The 21,716-nt window shown below is 44.5% G+C and overlaps 1 protein-coding gene across 15 annotated transcripts in view; it reads right to left on the bottom strand.

Moving 5' to 3' along the window:
• Window positions 1-1,973: 1,973 nt before the first annotated feature.
• The window catches only part of TMEM108 (transmembrane protein 108), a 217,185-nt gene continuing 197,442 nt past the window's right edge, over window positions 1,974-21,716 (bottom strand). For 13 of the 15 annotated variants that reach the window (XM_064416179.1, XM_064416224.1, XM_064416171.1 and 10 more), the window contains 3 exons: window positions 12,210-13,322; window positions 3,726-3,880; window positions 1,974-2,317 (listed from right to left, as the gene is read on the bottom strand). In XM_064416179.1, the coding sequence (XP_064272249.1) occupies window positions 2,195-2,317; window positions 3,726-3,880; window positions 12,210-13,322 (1,391 nt within the window). In that variant the 3' untranslated portion in view covers window positions 1,974-2,194. Of the gene's footprint in view, window positions 2,318-3,725; window positions 3,881-12,209; window positions 13,323-19,228; window positions 19,687-21,716 lie in introns of those variants that run through there. The other 2 variants (XM_064416278.1, XM_064416268.1) reach the window with 2 other exon arrangements.

Here is a 21,716-nt window from a genome sequence, read left to right as displayed (position 1 = left end):
ACAGTGGTGAGTCTTTGGCGAGACAGGATACAATCAGAAATCCCTGGTGCCTAATCCTGGCTTGCTGGGTTGATGGCTGGAGTTTGTTTCACTTGTTTTTTTAAGTTGGAGAATTGCAAGACTACTTAAAGTCAGGTCACCATTTCCAGGTTGTGTGAAGACTGGGAACAGTGCAGCATCTCTCAGCTTTGCAAATACTTTTGGCTAGTTTAGGTATTCTGCCTTTAGATTACCAAGCAAACTGTGCTGGTTAAATGGGAAGCATCCTCCAGTATTTCTCACACAGTGTTTTCAGTGTAGTTGCTCTGTGTCAAATTAGTAAATCTCCCTTGCAAAAGCAATACCATGTACAGAAAACAAATGTAATAATATGGGCTCTTTTTTCAAACATCTGAATTTAGTTTTCTGTAACCTTGTTCCCCCTGTCCACCTCCCTCTGTAAATAAAAGCAAAGAACCTTGTGGGATTGATTTTGCTCTTGGCAATACCCTTGGGGAATTTTCACTCTTTTATCAAACAGTGGTTTCTAGGAGGTTGTTTAGTAATTGATCATGAGGATCACAGGTATCATATTGCATAGCATTTATCCCATGGTGAAAAGATCTATTCCCAAAGTGCCCATCCGTGTCCACACAGAGCCTTGTCATCCTGCCTGCCCCATCACCTCATGAGAAAGCCCTGCATTGCTCTCTGATGCTGAGCAGAGAAACAAATATCCAGGAGAATCCCTGTAACATTACAATCTTCCAGAAGCCTGTAGTCCACATTCAGGTTTGTGCCTCGGCACAGCAGAAGTGCACGTGTGGCATGGGGAGAAAGGAGGAGCAATGTGGCCCCTCGAGCCAAGTCTGGGTCTGACTCCAGCCATCATTTAGTAAAGTTGTCATGGTGCCCCAAGCAACAGGAGCCACTGGGACACTGTCAGCAAGTGGGAACAGCTGGACCAGATGTGCCACTGCTGTAAGTCTCTTTTCTAGTAGCAGCTGTGGCTCATCTTGAACAAGGCATATGGTTAATGATGCTACACTAACCCTGTCCTGCTGGAACTTCCCTTTCATGCAGCCAAGCATTAAACCTGAGCAGCCAGTGGCAGGGAGCAGCCAGCTGGAGCAGGGGCTAAAGTGCCCCTCACAGCCTGCTCCTGATGAAGTCAGGAGTGAAAGCAGAACATTGTCTAGCAGAACTGGTGGCCAGAGGTGGGGAGAAGGAGGACAAGACTTTGAAGGACAGAAGCATTTCACTTGCTGAATGATATAAAAAATCAATTTGAGAAGCAAAACTGAGAATTGGTCCCACAGTAACAGTTCTGGGTTACTCAAAGAGAGAGTATCAATATGGGCCAAGTCATTCCATGTTCCATATTAATCTCACCTTGCAGCAATCTATTTTTAATCCATCATTTAAGCTTTGTTCACCCTTACTATTCCCCTAACACTGTTAGAGTCTGCAATCTAGCACTTAACAGGGTAGGAAAGAATTGCCATTTTGCTCCAAAATTCTGTGTTTTCCTTCCGAAGGGGGAAAAGCCCCAGAGAGGAGAAGACGGTATGAGGAGACTTGATTCAGTGGCACCAGTAGTCTAAACACACAAGATAAAACAGTGGGGAAGTGGAAATGTGGTCAAAGCCACAGCATTCAATTGGTGGTAGTCCCTAGTCACCAGATTGCAAGATTTTTTTATAAATTGAAAGGAATTTTCTGTTCCTTTGAAGGGAGCACTCTACATTCCTTCTTTTGAGGCTCTTTGATCTTCAGGAAATAATTCTAGGCTTATTGGGCTGAAGTGTAGCAGCTGTAGGTCCAATGCGTAGTGTGGTTAAAACACTTATGCAGGAAAAAAGAGCCATTCTTGTCCTTGCTCATATAAAAGAGTTTTGGAGGTCAGACTGGAAGTGGGACGGTAAAGGGCTCACCCCAGTTGCTGCTCAGGCAGTACTGGAATCACAGAAAGGATACAGTCCACTTGACAGATGTTTTGCTTAGAAATACCTTTATTTTATAAAGCCACAGTTTGTTCTGTAAAGTTTTACCACACTTATAAAAAAGGGGCTGACAATTCTGAGGGACAAAAGAAAAGCTGAAAACATTTCTCGTAGTTCAGGGTTACACAAAGGTTATATTTATAATATATATATATTTATTTATAATTTGGAGACAGTAGAGATGAAACTGCAGTACGGGGGCAGCTGTGGGGTCATATTTCAGAGACTTGCTCATGTCCCACAAAGAGCGTTTCCTGACAGAAGGGGTTCACCAGGACCATCCCGCTGTCGCGGTAGTCGCCGTTGGCCGGGGAGCGCGGCTCGGACAGGTGGTCCTAGGGAAAAAACAAAGAAGCAGATTGAGCACTTCACACCCTTCTCCATGGGCACACAGGGCATTCCTCCCAATCCCCCAAAGGTGCCTGAGCGTTGTGGGCTGTGCCTCTGGAGAGCCGGGTTTGGTGAGCTGGTTTCTCCCTTTGTCAGGCAGGAGGAGCTGTGAGTGAAAAGTTCCTCTGAGGGTCTGCTGATTCTTTCTCAGCCTGGGGACCCAGAAGTCAGCTGCACCAAACTTCCAATCCATTTGGAGCTTTCACATTTCTTGGTTGATTTTTTTTCCACTTTATTGACTCATTGCAATTGTTTACTGTCTCTCAGCTGGGCTTGACTCCTCAAAGAGGCATTTTCAACTTCTTTTTAAGGTTAGAAAGCCACATATATGGGTTCAAGCCAGCCGAGCATGCCACAGTCCAGTCATAGTCTGATCAGGTTTAAATGAGACAGCTTTTGAAGACCACCCTGTATGTGAATAGGCCTGACATTTGATTCTGGGCAAGCTAGACCAGGTCCTGCCTTAGCTTGAGCAACATGATTGCCAGCAAAGTGGGGTTAATGAAGTGACTGTGACTGTTTGTCTAATCACATCTTAGAGGTTCCTTTCTATTTTTTTTTTAATTTAGTCACATGAGCTAGTCAGCTAGCTGATCTGAAAGTCATTTTAGCATAAACTCAGACTCTTCACTGTTTCTAGGATTTAATTATCTTTGAACTAAACTGAATTATTCTCTGTCTCTGAGGCCAGGGAATAGATTTCTATCAGTAGGATGACCTGCTCATGTGTGAATAATCCCACCAAACCAGTCAGATCCCTTAAGTAAAGGCTGGTGAGTGTACACCACACCACCAACCTCCCCCACATACTAATGTTCTGATTACTTTTGTAGTGGGAGCACTCATTCCCTGAACTGGTATTTGAGAAGTTACAGGCAGCTCCTGAGACATAAACATACAAAATTTCTTTGTTTTATTAACTCCCACCAGCCTCCTTTTTTTACTGTGTGTGGCACATGCACAGTAGGCTGGCTGTCAGTAATGAGCCAAACCCAAAGAACTCTCAAGAGGGAACCCAAAGGGCTCTCCTTAAGCCATCATGGCATGGCTTGACATTGGCTGTAGGCTCACAAGGAAGACAAGCACAGGAACAAGTTCACCAAGAGGTGGTTAAAGCCCATCACCAAGCAGCAATATGGAACACATCTGCAGTGGCTGGGAATAGGATGGCAATCCAGTTTTGCTGAGATGTTTATCCCATCTAATATGTGTGTGGGAGTGAGTCTTTCCCTAAAATCTGTTCCCCTGAACATATGTAGGGATTTCAAGGCTTTATTCATATGACTTGCTCTCCCCTTCTCCCAGCATGGCTTCATTTACAGGTTTCAGACACCAGCTCTGCAAGTGAGGTACCTCTGAAGTCTCCAGTGACTGGATCTCTCTTGGTAACTCTACAGCATGCCTGTTGAAGTAGTCCATGGTAATAGCATTATTCCAATAGCTCAGGTTGTTCTCTGGGTTAGATGTCTTCTTCTTCCTTCTCATGCAGCAGACTGTCAGCAGAACTGCTGTCAATAGAAACATACCAAAAATCTGGTTATTTCCTTTCAATAAGGACTCATCAGTACCATGGATTTGTACTTTATGTTAAGGAGAGGGCTGGTGAGCTGCTTTCATACCCTTCAGTCTCAGTCAGTCCCAGCTCTCTGCTAATAAACCCTACACAATAATGTCAGAATCTGGGCCAAGCAGATGAGGCTTTGGGTTTGGCAGAATATGCAGTTTTTGCTTCCTTATTGATGTGAGTGTATAATCTTCAAGATGTGGGTGTCTGATTAATGAAAAGCTTTGTTGTTGTAACTGATGGCAATTTAATACCTAAGCAGGGATTTATAGACCCTCTAGGAGAGAGGGCATTCCTCAGGGACTAAGATGCTTCTGTGGGGATCTTTTCTGCATCTGCTGTGTTCAGAGGCTGCAGTGATGAGCACATTAGCAAGGGGGCAGTGAGAGATACCTGTCCTATTTCAAATAGCAAATTCATAAATGCCACAGCTGTGTAGCTTCAATACCAAAAGCTTCTGAAGTGCCACTGCCCTCTGCCTCTGTTGCCTGATATTTGTAACTTGGATTTTAGTTTGTGACCATGTTCCAACACATCAGCAACCAGCCAGAGGAACAGATGGGCTCCTGAGCAGGATGAGAGAGGGGTAAGCTGGTGTGGAGATCCCCTGTGGCACCAGTCTCACATACCTTACACTTCCAGGATAGTGTTAACGCCAGAGCTGGAGTTTTCCTGCCTGTCTCCATCAGCCTTGGGATGTGGAATCTACTGATAAGGGTAACCTGTTCCCCCACACTTGCCTGGGCATTGGGTAATGTCTGAGAGTGTTTTCTTTTTTTTCCTCACCTGTAGAACACACTAAAGATTTTACAATCTGAAATATCTGAACTTAAAGTAGAGCAGTTAGGCAAGACAAAATGACCAGCAAGTGAAACTCCTGATGGTCAGGAGTCTGTCTGGTCCCAGGGCCACAGGAATCCCTGGGCCCCAGAAATGCCCAGGTAATTCTCTCCCAGCAGGCAGCTGAACAAAAAGCTGGCTGAGTGTTATTTTCTGGAATTCCTTTCAGTTTATTCATCTCTGTTGCCATTCAGATGGGTAATCTTGGCAACATTACATGAGACAGGCAAACCCACAGCAGCAGACTTGCTGCTCCCACCAGCCCTTGATCAGGCAGAAGCTGGGATGTGTGCAAGTGTTTGCTCAGAGCTGTAATGTGTGAGCTCTGCCTGCTTCCCTTACACCTGTGGAATTCATTGGCCAGTTGTGTTTGTAATCTACCTGATTTATACAGGCAGGTAGCTGCACATGTACTTGCTTTGATTTGTACCTGTGAAATAGGAAATGCCCGGCTGTAAATTCCCTCTATCATTTCTAAATCCCTCATGGTAGAAGAGAGAAAATATTCATGAAGAAGAAAAATATATTATTCCCTCAGCTACAGGTATTATGTATTAGAATGATAACTCAGAGGAAAGAAAAGACTGCAAAGAGATCACTGCTGCTATGTATGTTTTGACAAACATTGCATTGCACATTACCCATGTGTTATGGATCTAATTCCTTATCCCATCTACCACATAAAAATAGCAACACAAAAGTGCAAGGCTAGAGCTCTATTTAAAAAAAAAAAGAGGATAAACAACTAAGAATAATAATTAAAAAAAAAAAATCAGCGTCTTTCAGTTCAGGCAGTTCCGCCACTAACAACTTCATTTGCTGACAGCCCAATAGTGTGAATCCTTCTGCTGCACCTCATGGTCCCCAGAACTTCTCTCCCTGCCTGGGGAAATGCCTGTCCTCCTGAAGGGCTGCACCTTTTATCCCTACTTTGGCTGCTGCCCTCTCCATGTCCCAGCCCAGCTGGCAGGCTTGGGAAGATTAGAAAGTGATGCAGGACTTGCATTTAGTCCTCACCACTGCTGGTGAGAGCCAACAGTCCTTGGAGCTTTTCAGCACTCCAGCAACAAGAGATCCATCCCACAGGCACAGAGCATTTCTGAAGATGCCTGAGGATATGAGAGCCCGGGTAAAGTCAACTCTGCAAATATTTTTTTGAAAGGCAAAGGTTTTATATCTTATGAAATATAGTGGCTGCTGACAGAGGATTTGGGGTTTAGGGGCTGGAAAGTCAGTGACACTGAGTTGAGAGAGATCCCAGCTTCTCCCAGCAGGAAATGGCCTTGCCATCTGTAGATACATACAGCAATAATTCTCCCTCTCTTAATTACACTCTTGGCCTCCAACTGTGGTTCACACACAAGAAGATGGAAGGAAGAGCATGGAAAATGGGTTCCTGAGCCTCCACAAATGTGTATTTCAGCAGAAGGATGTCTATCTAAGCTGCCCCAATTCAAAGCAGAGGAGACCTCATTTAAGAGGATGAGTGAGGACAGCAGGGCTGGAATGGGGCTAGTCCCTCTTCATCTTATATTAATTGCCCTTTCTACAGAATCATAGAATCATTTAGGTTGGAAAAGACCTTTAGGAATGTTGAGTCCAACCATTAACTTAACACTGCCAGATTCACCACTAAATGACAGCACAAAGTGCCACATCTACTACATAACATGCCATATTTGGGGCATATTTTAGTGAAATTAATGTAGCCAACATAGGACCTCCCTTCCAGAACACTAGGACCAGGATACAGCTTTTATATTCCTAGATATCCTTTTGTTCTCATAATTAGAATTATATGTGTCACAAAAAACTCTTTCAGACAACAACTCTGATGGCCAGGGAGGCCATATTAGGTGGATGAAATACACAGAGGGCAGAGATGGTTTGGAAGGCACAAATGGCAGTAATTACAACAACAGAGCTGAAGAGAGAACTAGTAGCTGCACCACCCTGCTTATCTATCCTGGTGTATTATGTGGTTAACACTTCCCTGGATTTCAAGCAATCATCTGGTTGCTTTCTGGGAGTCAGAAAAGCTCAACTAACTTCCCTTTGCCTGCTCAATATTTAAGTCAACAGAGAGTGCCATGAGAAGGACATGTCAGTGTTGTCCCTGTGTCAGCCTGAAGTCCCTTGTACAGAGACTGTGACACATGTTAGGAAAGATCAGGGGTCTCTGGAGGTTCAGAGATTCTGGAAGCATTTCTAACCCACGTCTTTTCACATGTTAAGGGGCTGAGCTGCTGCTGAGCTCCAGCCCTGACGCTGGACATTCTTTGGCCCTAGGGCAAGTTACATCTGCTTTATCTGTCCTCCCAGCCATAACACAGGATATAAAACATCCCACAAATGGGAGAAACAAGATTCTCACAGATTTACAAGTTCCCATCACCTACTGTCACCCACCTAGCACCTTCACACCAGGAGACTTTCACCTGTTACCATTAATATAATCTGTATTTAAGATACAGTACATCTCATAGAAAAATACTCAGCTTTATTTAAGGATACAGAGTGACCAGATGTCGATCCCATTCCCACAAATTTTGTTTCAATGTTTGATTCCCATTGTGGGGACATGCTTACATTATTCTTGTATAAATGCCTTCACCTTCAACCATCACTTCCTCCATGTTCTTTTGCTTTCTTTTAATTCAAAACTTCTACTATGCTGTCAGAAATCTCTCCTATAGATTTAGGCTTCAGCCTCTTTTTGTGCTACATCTTGGCACAAGTGGAATTATGTTGCATTTCTCCACCCCTAAGTAATTCCATTTTTCTTTTCTAATCTTCTGGTGATTTTTTCTTTTTAAATATAACCCACTATGACTATATACCACATTCAATCCAGCTTCATTAATGCAGTGTAATGAGATCATACCAATTCCCTACAGTTTTCTGACAGTCTTTCCCTTCAACTCACTAAAATATTTTACCAATCTTACACAGCTGCATACTCCCTTCCCCCACTCTCCAGCCCCCACACAAAACACAGTGTTAACAGACCTGAAACTGTAAGCACTTAAAAGTCATGCAATATTCACAGTGAAGGATTTGCTTCATTTACTTCTCCCTACACTTGCAGGTCCCAACATAATCTAAGTTTAAAGAACCCTTCTCTCAATGACCAAGAGTGCTTTTTCTGTATTTCTTTCAATTTCCCTGGTTTCCTATATGTAGCAGCACATACTTAGCTGTGATAAAGGTATCAGGATGGATTTGGTTATTGACTATGGCTGCTGACATCTGGAGACAGGAGTCACTCCAGCTCAGCCTGAGTTCACACTTGAGATTAGGCTCAGAGCTTGGGATCTCTCCCTTCAGAACCAGAAAGCAAGCATAGGTTTTGTGATGGAGAAGGTGAGGTAATTTTGGAAAGTGTTCCAGTGCATGAAATGTGAGCTAAGTGAGGTTAGGCCCAAGGCAATTCTTCACATATTCTCTGGGTTCTGCTGATGCCTGTGTTGAGAGGCTCAGCCTTCCTCTCATGTTCTCCTGTGTCAGCAGAACTGGCTGGATAAATTGACTTGTGTGCATCTGATTTGCAAGTTCCTGTTCTTCCACATTTTATTGTGTCATTCTGTAGTTACAGTAACGCAAGCACCAGGAGCCCAAGGACTGGAATGGTGGGTTTTAAAATGAGCTCATATTGTTCTTGTTCTGCATTGCAGAGAGAGGCACCTACACATGTACAACAGCACGTGCACAAAAATGTTCAAGGCTGCCTGAAGGACACTGCAAAACCAACTCAAGCTGTGACATGAAGAAAATAGTCACATCACTGTTATATATGATTTTGCTGTTCTGGGAAAGGGAATGATGCAGAATCCTTCATTTTTGCAGCGCTCCCATGGCATTAGCAACATTATTGTCATTATTTATACCGTGAAACTGAGCCGCCAAAAGATGAAATGATTTCCCTAGGTTCTTGCAAGCAGAGATGGCTTGTGCATTCCTACTCAAAGCATTACTCTTCTGGCTAGCAGTTTCAGGGGTTTCAGTGGGACTCAGAATTCTGTGCATCTGTAAAGAAGTATGAATTGTAAGGGTGGGAGGCTAAATCCCAGCTCCTATTTAAGCAGGTGAGTTCTTGAGTAGCAGATTTCAGGCCTGTGTTACAGCCCCTGAGCTGTGCCACCAGCACAGCTCGGGGGGGATCTGCCAGTTCTCAGTGGGGCTCCGATGTCAGGGCACAGTGATGCTGAACAAACACTCTGCTGCTTCCTGCTCTTTGGTGCAAATCCCCACAGCCGGGATGGACCAGCAAGGAAACCTTGCAGGGTGTGTCCTCTGTGAGGAGAAGTGCAGCAACCCAAGCACTTCTTCCAGTGGGGATGAGGAGCCAAAGGCTCCTGTGGTTGTCCTCCAGCAAGTCACTTACTGTGCTATAGAAGCTCAAATGCCCACAGGTTTTCATGTAACAGGTGCCTGTCACTAGAAGGTGTGACAGCAAGCAGCATGGAGGGATCAGAGAGGGACAGAAACATCTTTGCAGTATCACAATCCCCTTCCAAAGATTTTTGGGTAGCACAAGCTGTGCCCAGAAGCCCTCCAAAGAAAGCTTTTCCAGCCTCCTTGTAGCTCCTCACACAGAGGAGAGATTATATGGAAAGACACAAGGGCTCCTGGCAGAGGGGAGATGCTCTGGTCACTGCACAGCTCTTCAAAGGCTCTGGGAAAACAGCCCGGAGGTCAGCGAGCTGGCTGGGCTCAGGGCACCCCTCATTAGCAGGACAAGGGAGCTGAGTTAATTGGATTCCTGCAGCTCTGCAGCCTCATGCACTGGGTTGCCTCTGTTCACCTCTTTTTTAAGGCTCTGGGTTGCCTCTGTTCACCTCTTCCCATGTTTTTCCAGGGTGTGTGGCTAACCTCCCTGCCTCGAGGCTGTCTCTCTGCCTGGTGCTGAAGGTGCCAGCCCCCAGCTGTAACCTCCCATGTCAGGGGACCTCTGTGACTTCCCCTGTGGCTTGATCCCTCCTAAGGCAGCTCAGATATCTAACAGCACAGGACTCTGTCTCTATAGCCTTTCAACATCCCAAGGCAGGAGCACGACAATATTTTTTTCTCAATCCGCGCCCGCAACAACCATGAGAGCCTCTCTTGGAAAACTTCTTCCCTGTTTGAAGAAGAAATGAACCCCAAATATCTGCTCTTCATCCTCCTCCCGGCGTCAGCCCGCTCTAGGCCACAGGAGAGGAGCATGTGCCAGCGCTGGTGCCCGGGAGGTGGCGACAGTCCCCTTCGCCACCGAGCGCCTTCCCCCTGCGCCTCGCACCGCGCACACCAAGGCAGCGACCCTGCGGCGCGCAGCGCGCCTCCCGCAGCCAAACTCGGGGTGGAAGCAATTTCCTAGATCTAAACCCAGATCGCCCCCCAAACATACCATTTAAATGCTTTCCTGCCATTCATTTCAGCTCTGAAATACATTCGAGGATCCCCGAATTTTAAAAAGAGAGTCCTAATGAAAGCCATCCTCACGAATTTGGTCTTGAAAGCAGGACTGAAGTACTTGAATCGTTTAAACACTCAATTGTATTAGAGCTGATACAGATAACTTTCAAAATAGCATTTGAATTTTTTTTTAAATGTAGCTTCTGAGTACAAGAACCAGAAGAGTCACATGAACACATGGCGCAAATGAAAAGAGGAAAAGTGCTAACACCTCTATTTAATGAACAATGCATTAGCACTCCTGCTATCAGACTTCTCATTTTATTCTTACTATTATTATTGTTACTGTTATTATTATTTACCTCATATATGACACTCTGCACACACAGACCAGTTTAACCACTGGCTAAACTTCCAATGCTTGTGTTGTATGGTTTTGCACTTCTTATTTTGTATTTTGATGCTTTCCATCCAGCTCAGCTTTCTTTCTGGATATTAGCCCAAAATTTGTTTGATCCTCTAGTTCTGTTGATGGACAGACAAGGCATAGTTCATCAAATCATCAAATATTGCTGCTTCTGACCATGTGCTTGCTAAATCCCGGTTTCTCTTCTCCATCTTACACAGAAATGCACATGCAAATTCTGCTTTAGTTCCTCTTTGCCTATCTTTTAGCCTTAAGCTTTGTTCTCACTTGTGGTTTTAACCACATTGGCAATAGCAGAATTGATAGTCCCAGAGGTGTGAATCTAACAAATATGCTGACCCAATCCAATAATTTGCAGCTGCTGAAAGGATTAGTATGGTCCCCTCTCCAGGTTTGCATTCCTGCAGCCTCATCCTTTCTAGATCTCATACTCATCTGACTCTGTGGGGAGCTGATTCAGCTCACTGGGTGGACAGAAAGTACCAAAATGTGAATATTTTTTGGCCACTTCAACAATCTGAAAGTGTCTCGTGAAAAGGTGAAAAGTCAGGCCCAGGCTGAAGGAGAGGGGCAGGATCAGGTGCCTGCACATCAGAAAGAGCAGGAGAGAGCAGCACTGTCCCTTCTGGCTGGAGTAAGCTGTGTGTGGGACTGGCTCAGGCAGCCCACCTAGCCTTGTCCTCATAGCCATAAATAACAACATTAACACTCAGTGTTGTTGGCTGCTACCCCTTTGTGTTTCCTCAGGCAGCAAAGGCTGGGAAATGTTTGGTTTTGTTTCATTCCAGACAGATCAGAATAGTCATACCCCATGACAGTGAGACCCCAGAGAATATGTTGTCCCACCAAGCTGCTACAATCCAGCTGGGCATGGGACATCCTGGCAAGCACTCACAAGCTTGCTCATAATTTCCCATGTGTTTTTTGTAATTGAGTCAAACAACAAGACCCTGAGCCAGCTCTGGAAACCCAACCTGCCCTGGTCCTGCAGGTGGCTGACTCCAGGTGTCTGAAGGCCAAGGTTTCTTTCTCTTCCCTTTGGCAACTGTAAATTGGAATTAAAATTGAGGAAACCAGCACTTTGGTTATCAGGTTTTTAAATCAGATAGTTCATGCACTACCTGCAATGAAATATTTTATTGCACTGGAAAACTGGTGTTTCCTGAATTATTAGTCATTACAGATGTTATTAATCCTTTGGGTTAGCAGTGGGTTTTTTAACTCCAGTTTCAGGACAGCAAATACTATTTCCTCAATAAAAGAATTGCTGTCTAAAAGGATCACTGTCTTTGATCAAGTTTTTGATCACTGTCTTAAACAGTTTGGAGTAAAGCTCCTTCACATTACAGAATTGTTCAGACTAGTGTTACACCCTCAAGTGGAGAGTTACCCCATAAGATTTTGAACAGCAATAGAGTGAGTATGCTTTGACTGTAACATTTTAGTCCTGCATTTTGAAGTTAAACACTCTGATTCGTGAATATGATGCCTGTACCTCTCATCCATCCCAAGCTGACCTGCCTCTGTTAGGCCTCCAGCTAGTCCTTGAATCGTAGGCTGAAATCTGAATATTAAGGAAAGAGAAAGCAAAATAAAGTGGCAATTAACTTACAACATGAGGATATAGGGACGCTGATAGCCAGAATGATCCAAGCAATGTCCATCTTGCTGAGACAGATGGTTGCTCTGTGCTGGGGCTTGTCCCCCTCGGTGACATGGGAGATGTTTCCTTGCACACCTGGTTTCCAGGTCCCGGCAGGAACCAGTCTGTTCAGGAAGTTCCCGGTGGCGGTGGAGCCAGCTGTGGAGGTGGAGCTGGACAACCTGGTGGCAGGCACTGAGGAGAGAGCACTGCCCGGCGACGTGGCATTGGTCACCGCGCCGTGCTGCGTCGGAGTGAGTCCCTCGGGGTCTCCCGCTGACGCGGACGAGATGCTGACGTCAAAACTGGTCTGAACTGAGTGACCAGCTGCTGCTGTAGCAGATCCAGAGCCAGCAAACAGAGGGACATTTGTACTGAGATTCAAGGTTACCCAAGAGCTGTTTTTGTTCAGCATATCCCACATGCCATAGCGGGTGGGTTTAAAAGGCACCGACACTGCTTCAGGATCAGTTGATGGTCCAGCAGTTGTGGTGGCAAAATCTGCCTCCTGCACTACTACCTCAGTCCCATCCCCTCGCTCTGCTTCCCTAAGGCTTCCCGAGGTGGTGTGGTGGGGAGAAGGGTCTGAGTGTGTAGTTCTTGCCAGCCCCGTTCCATTTGGATCGCTGGATGCTGTGGTCTGGGACTGAAATGGGTGGTCTGTGAAAGGGCTCCTCAGGGTAGGGAAGGGGGAGTGCAGGGTTGTCTTTAGGTAAGGCTCTGTTGACTCTGAGAAGTTGCCTTTGAAAACCTGGAATATTTTCCCCTTGGGGCGAGACTGTCCTGAGTACAAAGCACTCTGGTTGTACAAATGGTAAGTTTCCTTCTCGCCGATGCGAGGGCTGCTCTCTTGCTCTTGCCCGGTGGAAGGGGCTTTCTCCACCAGGCTGATGGGGTGGGACATGGCTTGAGCAGACGTGGGAAGGGGCTCTGCCGTGTGGTGGTCTTTGTGGTGAGGTGTTGTTCCCATGGCTGTGATAGTTGTAGTGTTCATCGGGAAGCCCTGAGAGGAGGAGACAGTGGGAGACAGTACCTGAACAGAAAACACCAGCTCTTCTGTCAGTGCCAAGATCAGTAGAACACCTGAGGAAAAAACACAAAAAGAGGGTGAGATACTGGGGAGGAAGCAGTGGATGAGGACAGCATGGCTTGTGTATCTGGCAGGAAGGAATACCTTCCATGTTCTGCAGAAGGACAGAAGAGTTAACATCCAACTTTGTCTGCTTCTCTGCAAAAGTAGGAAAAGAAAGACAAATCTGCAGGAGCTGTGGTGACCCCTTAGCCATGAGAGTGATGAGCAAGATTACAGGGAACTTCTGTGGCAAAGAAAGAGAGGACCTTGCAGTATCGACTAATGTGAAGCTTTAAAATGCCATAGGCAGGTGATTTCCCTGGAGAAGCTAAAAAGCATCCTACATTGCAGGGGCAGAAACAACAGACGTTCTCATTTTCATTGCGACCAGGAGGTGTCCAGATGAATGCCCGTATCATTATGGGAAACCTTAGTCTGCTCACTCCTTTGGCTGAAAAATCCTAATTTTGGCTGCCTCCAGTCTTGGCTGCCATTAAGCAATCTGTTTTTTGAAAGAGCAGCTGCTTAGGCCTTGCTGAAAATTAGGTCAAGAAGGGATGTCTGATGAGAGGGTTACCTGGGTTATACATGCTGTACTTTACTTAGCTACTTTGGAAAATCTAGTCACTCCAAATGTCAAAAATTAACAAGAAAACACAGCTATCCCAGCCATTTAAAAAAACCATTGTGATTATTGTGATTTAACACAACTGCCCTTCACACCCATAACCAAAGGTTGGTTGTAACCTGTTCTGTGCTCACATGTGCTGTGGGGTTGAATTGTATGAATTTTCCCTCCCACCTCCCTCAACGCTGCACATAATTTCAGGAGGTGCCAGATCCACACTGCTGGGAACATCAATTCTTTCATTTATTCCTAGTTCAGATAATGGAGGTGGGCAGCTGCAGTAGCATAAGCCTCCCCGGGACGCAGGGCTAATACGCCGTGAGTTAGCGTGACCTGCAGGGACCACATCAATCACATGTCACCATTTCCATATGTTGAAGCTGTCGAGTGTAATGTGGATCTCTGCCTACCAGGAAGCACATGGAACAAATCCATTTTGCACAGTCCACTGAGCATCATCAGATGGCACCATTAGCACTGAGCTAGTGTGAATTTCAACCAGCAGCGTCGAGGTGAAAAATGTTGTCATGGTCTTAAAAAATCAGGGCGATGAGTTCGTCAAAACTGCAGGTCTCCAAACTGGGTGATGATCAACTTCCAGCCAGGACTGTGGAGTGCCTTCCTGCCCCTGCTCTACCCTTCCTAGTTGGCCAGCTTTCTCCATGACTGTTGTTATGCCATTTAGTTCTACACTCTTTGGGAATGCCAAAGGAAGACAGGGACTTGGGAAAATGAAAGAAGATCTCTGATTAGGTGTCTGCTGGCCTGGTTTCTGTTTCATGTTGGGCAAATGCAAATGTGATGAAATGAGTTTATTCTGAATCCTGAGTATCGTCACACCCATGCATGATCATTGCAATACATGTAGCAAGAACTCACCAAAGGAGCAGTATCTGTTCTTCTTACCCAGCTAAATGTTCTACTGTCATCACTACCCATCATTTCTGAACCAGAGAAGTGCAGAGCTCTGCAACCAAAAAAAATTCAGCTCATCTTGCCCCCAGCAGCCTCCTGTTACTTGGAAGACTATCCAGAAGATGGAAACACTGACTAAATAACATGGTGAGAGCCAATTACAAGTAATGCACTTTCCTCTGCCTGATGCTAAAATTAGCTCTCTCTCTCTCTTTTTTTTTTTAATTTCTGGAACAAATATCTCTGCCAAATAAACCATCACCTGGGATACTGCTTCCCAGTTCCTAGCCAGCCACAGACAATATGCTCTTAGCAGAACACCTATTCAAATTAAAACCCATGAATCCTCTACACTGAGATGCAACCAGGAGAGCAGATTGGGCTGTACCCATGGAGCATCATTCTTGGAAATAAAAGGCAGGAGTTATCCTCACATATTTGGCAGTGCTTATTCTGAGGTCAAGGTCAAAGCAGATATGCTAGTGTCCATATGGCTAATATTTCATGCCAAGACAAGTTGCTGCCACAGAACAAATTCAAAGAGGAAGGGATGACGATTTATTTTGGATTTGGAGTGTGGAGATAATGGTCCAGGAAACTTTGGGCCTGCTGTTCTGAGCACACAAGATAAAGTGTGTTGGCAGATACTATGAGATACTAGATTATAATGATTCTAATGCCTGTTAGAATTTTTGGATGTTCTTTGTGTAACTACCTTCTCTCACACCTCACACACAAAAAACCCATCACTGTTGGATCAATGTTTTTGCCCAAGATACTCCTGAAGGAATAAAGAAGTTGTCAGCTTTTCTGCATAATGTACCCTGGGGTTAGAAACCCTGATCTTTTGCTGAAAACCCACCTAGTATCCATCTCCTTTTCTTGAAATACTGGTAAATCTGAGGCTTGCCCCTATAAACATTTATAGTCTCTCTGGAGCAGTCTGTTGTGGTAGCAGGTCACTGCACATCAGGCATGGGAAACCAGATGCATTTAGCTCGTACATTTAGGTGGCTTGTAAAGTATGAATAAATATTTATAGGTAATACTACATCAGAAGTAATTTATCTGGCAATAAACAATAACTCCCATGACATTTGGCCGTCCCAGGTTGTGGCAGTCAGGTTTTGCTGATCTGCCACTCTTGCTTTAAAAGCCTCTGCAGAGCCACTGTGGCCTTATAAGCTACAGCTTTTAGGACATTTTTTCTGCTGGTTGGATGGCCTATACTAATTCCTTCAGGAACCACCAGAGCTAATCTGTGCCCCTAACTACTGGAATAATATTCAGCTAAGCAGATAATTGTAAAAATAGCCAGTGCTGTATATTTAGAGAGGAACAGCTGATGATAAGGACTTCACAGTGAGTTTTGTTGGCCCTTTTAAGCAGAATTAATTTGCTGGAAAGCAAAAGTAAAGCTGGAATTGGTATTTTTAGATGCTCTGCATCATCACCCAAGCAGACTCTGTCTGGATTTTCAGTGACTTGATTGCCCAGAGCTCTCACTTACTTTTCTATCATTGAGTATAGGCAAAGTCTTACAAAGTGGAGGTCTTACTGAATTCTCTGATACTGCAACTTTGGCTTAAGCCTGGGAAAATGATATTCTGAATTTCTGTACTCAGGCACAGGAGGCATTTGTCCCAGAACTGGACTTATCCAGCACCCATGACGCTCTTTCCTTTTCGTCCCTCTGTGCTCTACAAATGCACCCGTACTAAATAAAGGACCATGGTGGGTACAATGCCAGTTGTTCCCTGGTGCCTCAGCTTACCTGCAATTCTACTACCACTGAAAGGATGCCTTCTGGTTGCCATCAAGCTCTCCTTGCCAAACTTTGACATTCCAGGTGAGATAGCAAATGTTCTTGTTTAGTTCAAAGTGCAGTCCTGCAGTCTTTGCCTTCATTTTTGGCTGATTTTACTTAGAGCATGAGCCCTTTGGAGTAAGGACTGGCAGTCCTTACAATCTGCTGGCACAACACTAATACAGACTGATGCAAGCACATTATAGCAAATAATAATATTTTCAAAGGTCGGCTCGCACCATTAAGCTTTTTCATTAGGGGCTGTTTCTAAGGTCGGAACAGATCAAACTGGTTTTTGTTTTAAATGCTATGTGTCAAATTCATGCTTTTGGAACCTAATTTTATGGCTACATTAAATCCATTCAACCCAAATAAGAAGGCTGATTGACCTGACATCTCTGTGGTGTGAACTGTGGTCTTGCATAGTGCACAATGCACCAGGAAGGGCATATTAGGTACAAAATGAATTAACTCAAGGATGAAACACAGCAGAGTGACAGCAGAATGTACACAGAGGGTGTGGATGTGCATTTAGCCATAAAAACTTCCTGACAACACAGTGCAATGGTTCAAATCTCAACAGGATCTCCCTGCAGTCCTTCTTTCCACTGCACATTCACATAAGGAGCCTGGAAATGGTGTGTATAGTTGTGTATGTGAAGGAAATGAAGTAGTTCCTTTACAGCAGTGTTTTAAAAGACTATGGTTAAGGTCTTCAATGAGTCTCAGAAAAGTCTGAGGTTAGGAGTGCTTGGCTTTCCTAGACTATGAAATCCTCAGGGTTCTACCACTTGGAAACTTCCTTGTGACCCTTTTATTTGCACACAAGCAGCAGAACTGTGTCCCTCCTTAACAGAAAAAATAAGCAATTCAGGCCTCAGCAGCTTATGCTCTTTGTTTTATCTCTGGACTTTGGGAGGCTCCACGAGGAGCCAGTGTCCTGGCACAGGACAGCATTAGAAGGTTTGTCCACTCAGGAGTTAATTCTGCCTGGTGCTGCACAGGACACTTCATGGGCACTTCGAGAACAGCCTTTTTGCCTGACATGGCAGAGCAGGCATGTGGCTGTCGAGTCAGCTCATGCGTTCAGCCTCCCTGGGGCACCCCCTTCAAACAACACAAACTTATGTAACTCCTGTTCTAAAGCCTGTGGAAAGGTTCCCAATGACTTTAGTGAGCTCTGGATCAAGTCCTAATTGCCAGAGATACAGTGGAAACTTTTGAGCTGCACATTTACATTTTCTACAGCAAATGAAAATGCACAATGAGCTCAGTCTGGTGTTTGACCCCTTCTGGCCTCTGCTACCTCAGACCTTGCAGCAAGACAAACAGAGCCAGCCTGAGCAGTACTTGGCAAACATTTTTGCTCTAGGAAGTCAGGAAGAGCTTTTTGTGCAGAGACCTACTGCTGGACTCATTATTTCAGACTGCCGTGGGCAAGGAAAGCAACGGGAGCTGTCCTACAAAGGACCCATTATCTACAGACCCAGGGCTTGGGTGCACATGGCCACAGTGAGGGATGCTGAAGCTCTCCGTGCTCTCAGTAATAGCGAGAGAACGGCGTGCAAAACCTCTTTAAACAACAACAACAAAAGCTGTATGCAACAAAAGCTTTCTTCTCAAAATTAATAACTTCTTATGTGTCCCTCAACAAACCTAAAATGTTACAAGGAGCAAAATGAATCTTTAATAGGTGGAAACTGTGTACAAAGTATGTATTATTGCTTCCGTTATGGTCATTTGTTTGTGGTCTGTCTAAGCAATACAATTTTCACTCACAATAAAGCAGCCTTTGTACAAACAAAGAGTTAAGCAAATTCAATCTCTGTGATTGGTTGCAGAACTGAGGGAAAAAAAAGTAGGTTACTCTGCATAGAAAATTTATCTACTCTGAAAGTCTATCTGTCATGCCAGAAATCCCAGATATTAAAGTTATTGTCTGTTTTCCCTGGTATTAGATGAGTGATCAACCTGAAATTCAGCACACAAGCATTTGGTAACACACAGGGAATGAGACACACAGAGTAACAGCTCTATTTACAGTAACATTAAACAGCATCAGCAGAAGCTCTGGAAATCACATGTACAAACACAAATTAAGCAGCTCTTGCTGACACTCCCTGTGCAACAACAGTAACAGCAGTTATGGTTTTCATGTGGCAAGAATTCACAGTGCTTTAAAGATACAAAAACATTGTGGACCACTATTACTGCTTTAAAATGCACTTACACCACAGACTTTGAGAGAGTGAGCCTGTGAATCAAAATTAATTTCTGGCCCTCCAGAGAGTTAAACAATAGGTGATACAAAAAGAACAGTGTCATGTACTCACAGAGCAAGCAGTTCCCAATTCGTTCTCACACTGCACTAGAGACTCACAGATAATACAGGGATAGGTGCTTTAGAAATTATTTAGATCCCCTACTCCACTAAATACATACAGATATTGGAGCTGTTCAAGCTTGTGAAAAGGCTTACTGACAATCAGGACAACAGTAATTACTGAGAGGAAGGTAATAAAAAGAAAGAGCCTGACTCTAGCTGCTCATTCAAGGTAAGCACTTACCTGAAAATATCATTTGGACTTGTCAGCAGACATCCTCACCTGCTCACATCACAAGGATTTGGAAGCTTCATCTCTCAGTGGAAAAAGGAAAAATACATCTCTCTAATGAGGCAGTTGCACACAGGAGTTGCTGTTATTGTTGGAGCTGGTTTGAAGGAATGAGGACAGAGACAGCCCAGGCAGGCGTGTCTTGCAGGGCTGTGCAGCGAGAGGGCTCACTCCTTTATGGAGTACCTTTGCAACTGGAAGGCAAGATTACTTACTGAGCCAGTCCCCCTCGCTGCCAGCAGATCGAAGGGCTGCTTGGTATTCCAGCTTGGTTTCCCATCAAGTCCAGATACAGTTTGTCTGACACGAGTCTATTCAGATGCCAGAGGATTGCTGGCAGTTCCCGTTTTCCGGGAACAAAACAGCAACAAGCACCCCAGCTGCATGCCCTTGTGAGGCTGTTCAGTCCCTATTCCAAGGCACAGTGCCCTCCCTCCAGAGCAGTGCTTAGCTTTTTGTGTATGGATAGATTTTACAGCTCTGCCTCCTGCTTCTGCACCTCCACCAGACTATCCACTTATTCAATTATCTCTAATGATATTAATATTCCTGTCAAAGGAAAATACAGGGAATGAAATAGTGATCAACCTCTATCCTTCTCCTTCCCTGGCATCAAAATGCTCACTCTGTATTTTATTTCTTCACTCCTCAGTGGTGAATGAGCAATTTCAACTTGTAACCATAAAGGAGTTCACAGATCTTGTGATTACTGAAGTCATAATCCTCCCTTCTTCCATTTCTTTTTTTCTTTTTTTTAGTTTCTCCCTGTCTCTTTGGCACAGCTGGCTGTCTGGAAGAACACGCTGCCTGGAGAGCACAAAAATCTGTCCTGGGCAGCAAAATACCAATCCCTGAAAAGACACAGGAAAATTTTAAGAGAGCAACAAGCTGGGGAATTCTGGAAGGTTTTTGACTCAGAGTTCCTGTTGCACCCAAGGGTGCTGTAACAGCCCAAGCAGTTTGTAACATGGGCTTCTCACAAAACAAATTCTTCCAGGGAGAAAAGCCAGTTCTTTCTTCTCTCCTACCATACCAGGTGAGAACATCTTATTTTTTTCCAGGCCTTGGAAATAAGTATGTTGCCACCAGATTTCTTTTTTGATGCCGTGGCCAAATCTGTAAGAAGTGATGTTGTGACAATAGGTTTGAGATGTGGCACCACTAGCAGCTATGGGGACTCTGATAGAGATGCCAATGCTGATTTTTGGGGACAAAAATCAGGAGAGTAGGCAGGTACAAATATCACAAACATATTTCACCCACAGTTACACAAATTCTGTCTTCACAGGTTTGACAATTTCATGAAGGATGTGGAAAAACAGTACGAATAGTAATCTTAGGTCTGTTTTGCATTTCTGTGCTTTTGTGATGATGCTCCTTTTCTCCCTGCCATTTGCAGTTCACTTTTTTTCCTTACTGTTTCCAGTCTGAAGGTTTTTCTAAATAAAGATATTTAGTGCATTATAAAAAAAGAAAAGGTTCTTAAAAATATCAGCTTGTTTAGCAGTTTCTAGAACTCGGGGCTGATTAAGAGCTTGCTGCTGAAACAATGATTTAGCATGAAGCTGCAGCTGGCGTAACAAGAGAACCATGCCACGTATTTTAACCTTTACTGGGGGATTTGCCACATCTGTAAGTAGTAATTCACCACAGATTTCTTCCCTCAGTGCTGTCATGGATGGAAACATATGGTCCAAAACTGCAAAGACTGTCGTTTGGAATTTCAGATAAAAACTCTTCATAAGGACAGAGGCTCTGTGCATTCCCTTGTCCAAAACCACATGGAACAAACAAAAAATATTTTTAAAAGCACATGAGCATTACTTGGTCTGATAGCTCCCCCCTCACACAAAGCTTGTCCAGCCCCAGCTTTGCAAATGCACATCCCTTCCTCTCCAGCCTTGACTTGGCAGCAGTTTTTGTTGGCAGGATGCTGTTGCCAAGGGAGACAGAAAGGATGTGCAGCTGGCTTTTCTTTCACCTGCACTTAGTGCTGCTGATCCTATTTATGTTACTGCAGAACCTTTGGCTTCTAAGAGACCCACCATCAATGTCACTGGACCTTTTGAAGAGTTTTGACAATGACACAAATAGCTGTGGCCTCTGATGAAAAGCTTAAAATAGGACCTTGCCAAAGAGAGGATGTAGTTGGTGTCACTGATGCTAACTCAAGCCAGGGTGTCCGTTTCCCAAGCACTGATAAGAAAGGGGAAAGGAGGATTCAAAGACATCCTAAGAAGATTTCTGAAAGCTCCCCAAACTGTGAGTAACTTCACATATGTAAAAGTTGTGTGCTTGGTCAAAGGTAGCCATGGCTCTGGCAGGAAACTCGCTCCATCCAGAGGCTGACTTGTACTTCAGAGAGGCACCTCTCCTGCATTAGCAAAAGAGGTCACATTGAGGATGATGAGTTTTAACTTGATGTCCATCCTTCAGGTGA

This window comes from Passer domesticus, chromosome 1 (genome assembly GCF_036417665.1).
Source record: "Passer domesticus isolate bPasDom1 chromosome 1, bPasDom1.hap1, whole genome shotgun sequence".
Taxonomy (NCBI): Eukaryota; Metazoa; Chordata; class Aves; order Passeriformes; family Passeridae; genus Passer; species Passer domesticus.
This window is presented reverse-complemented; position numbering and strand designations above follow the sequence as displayed.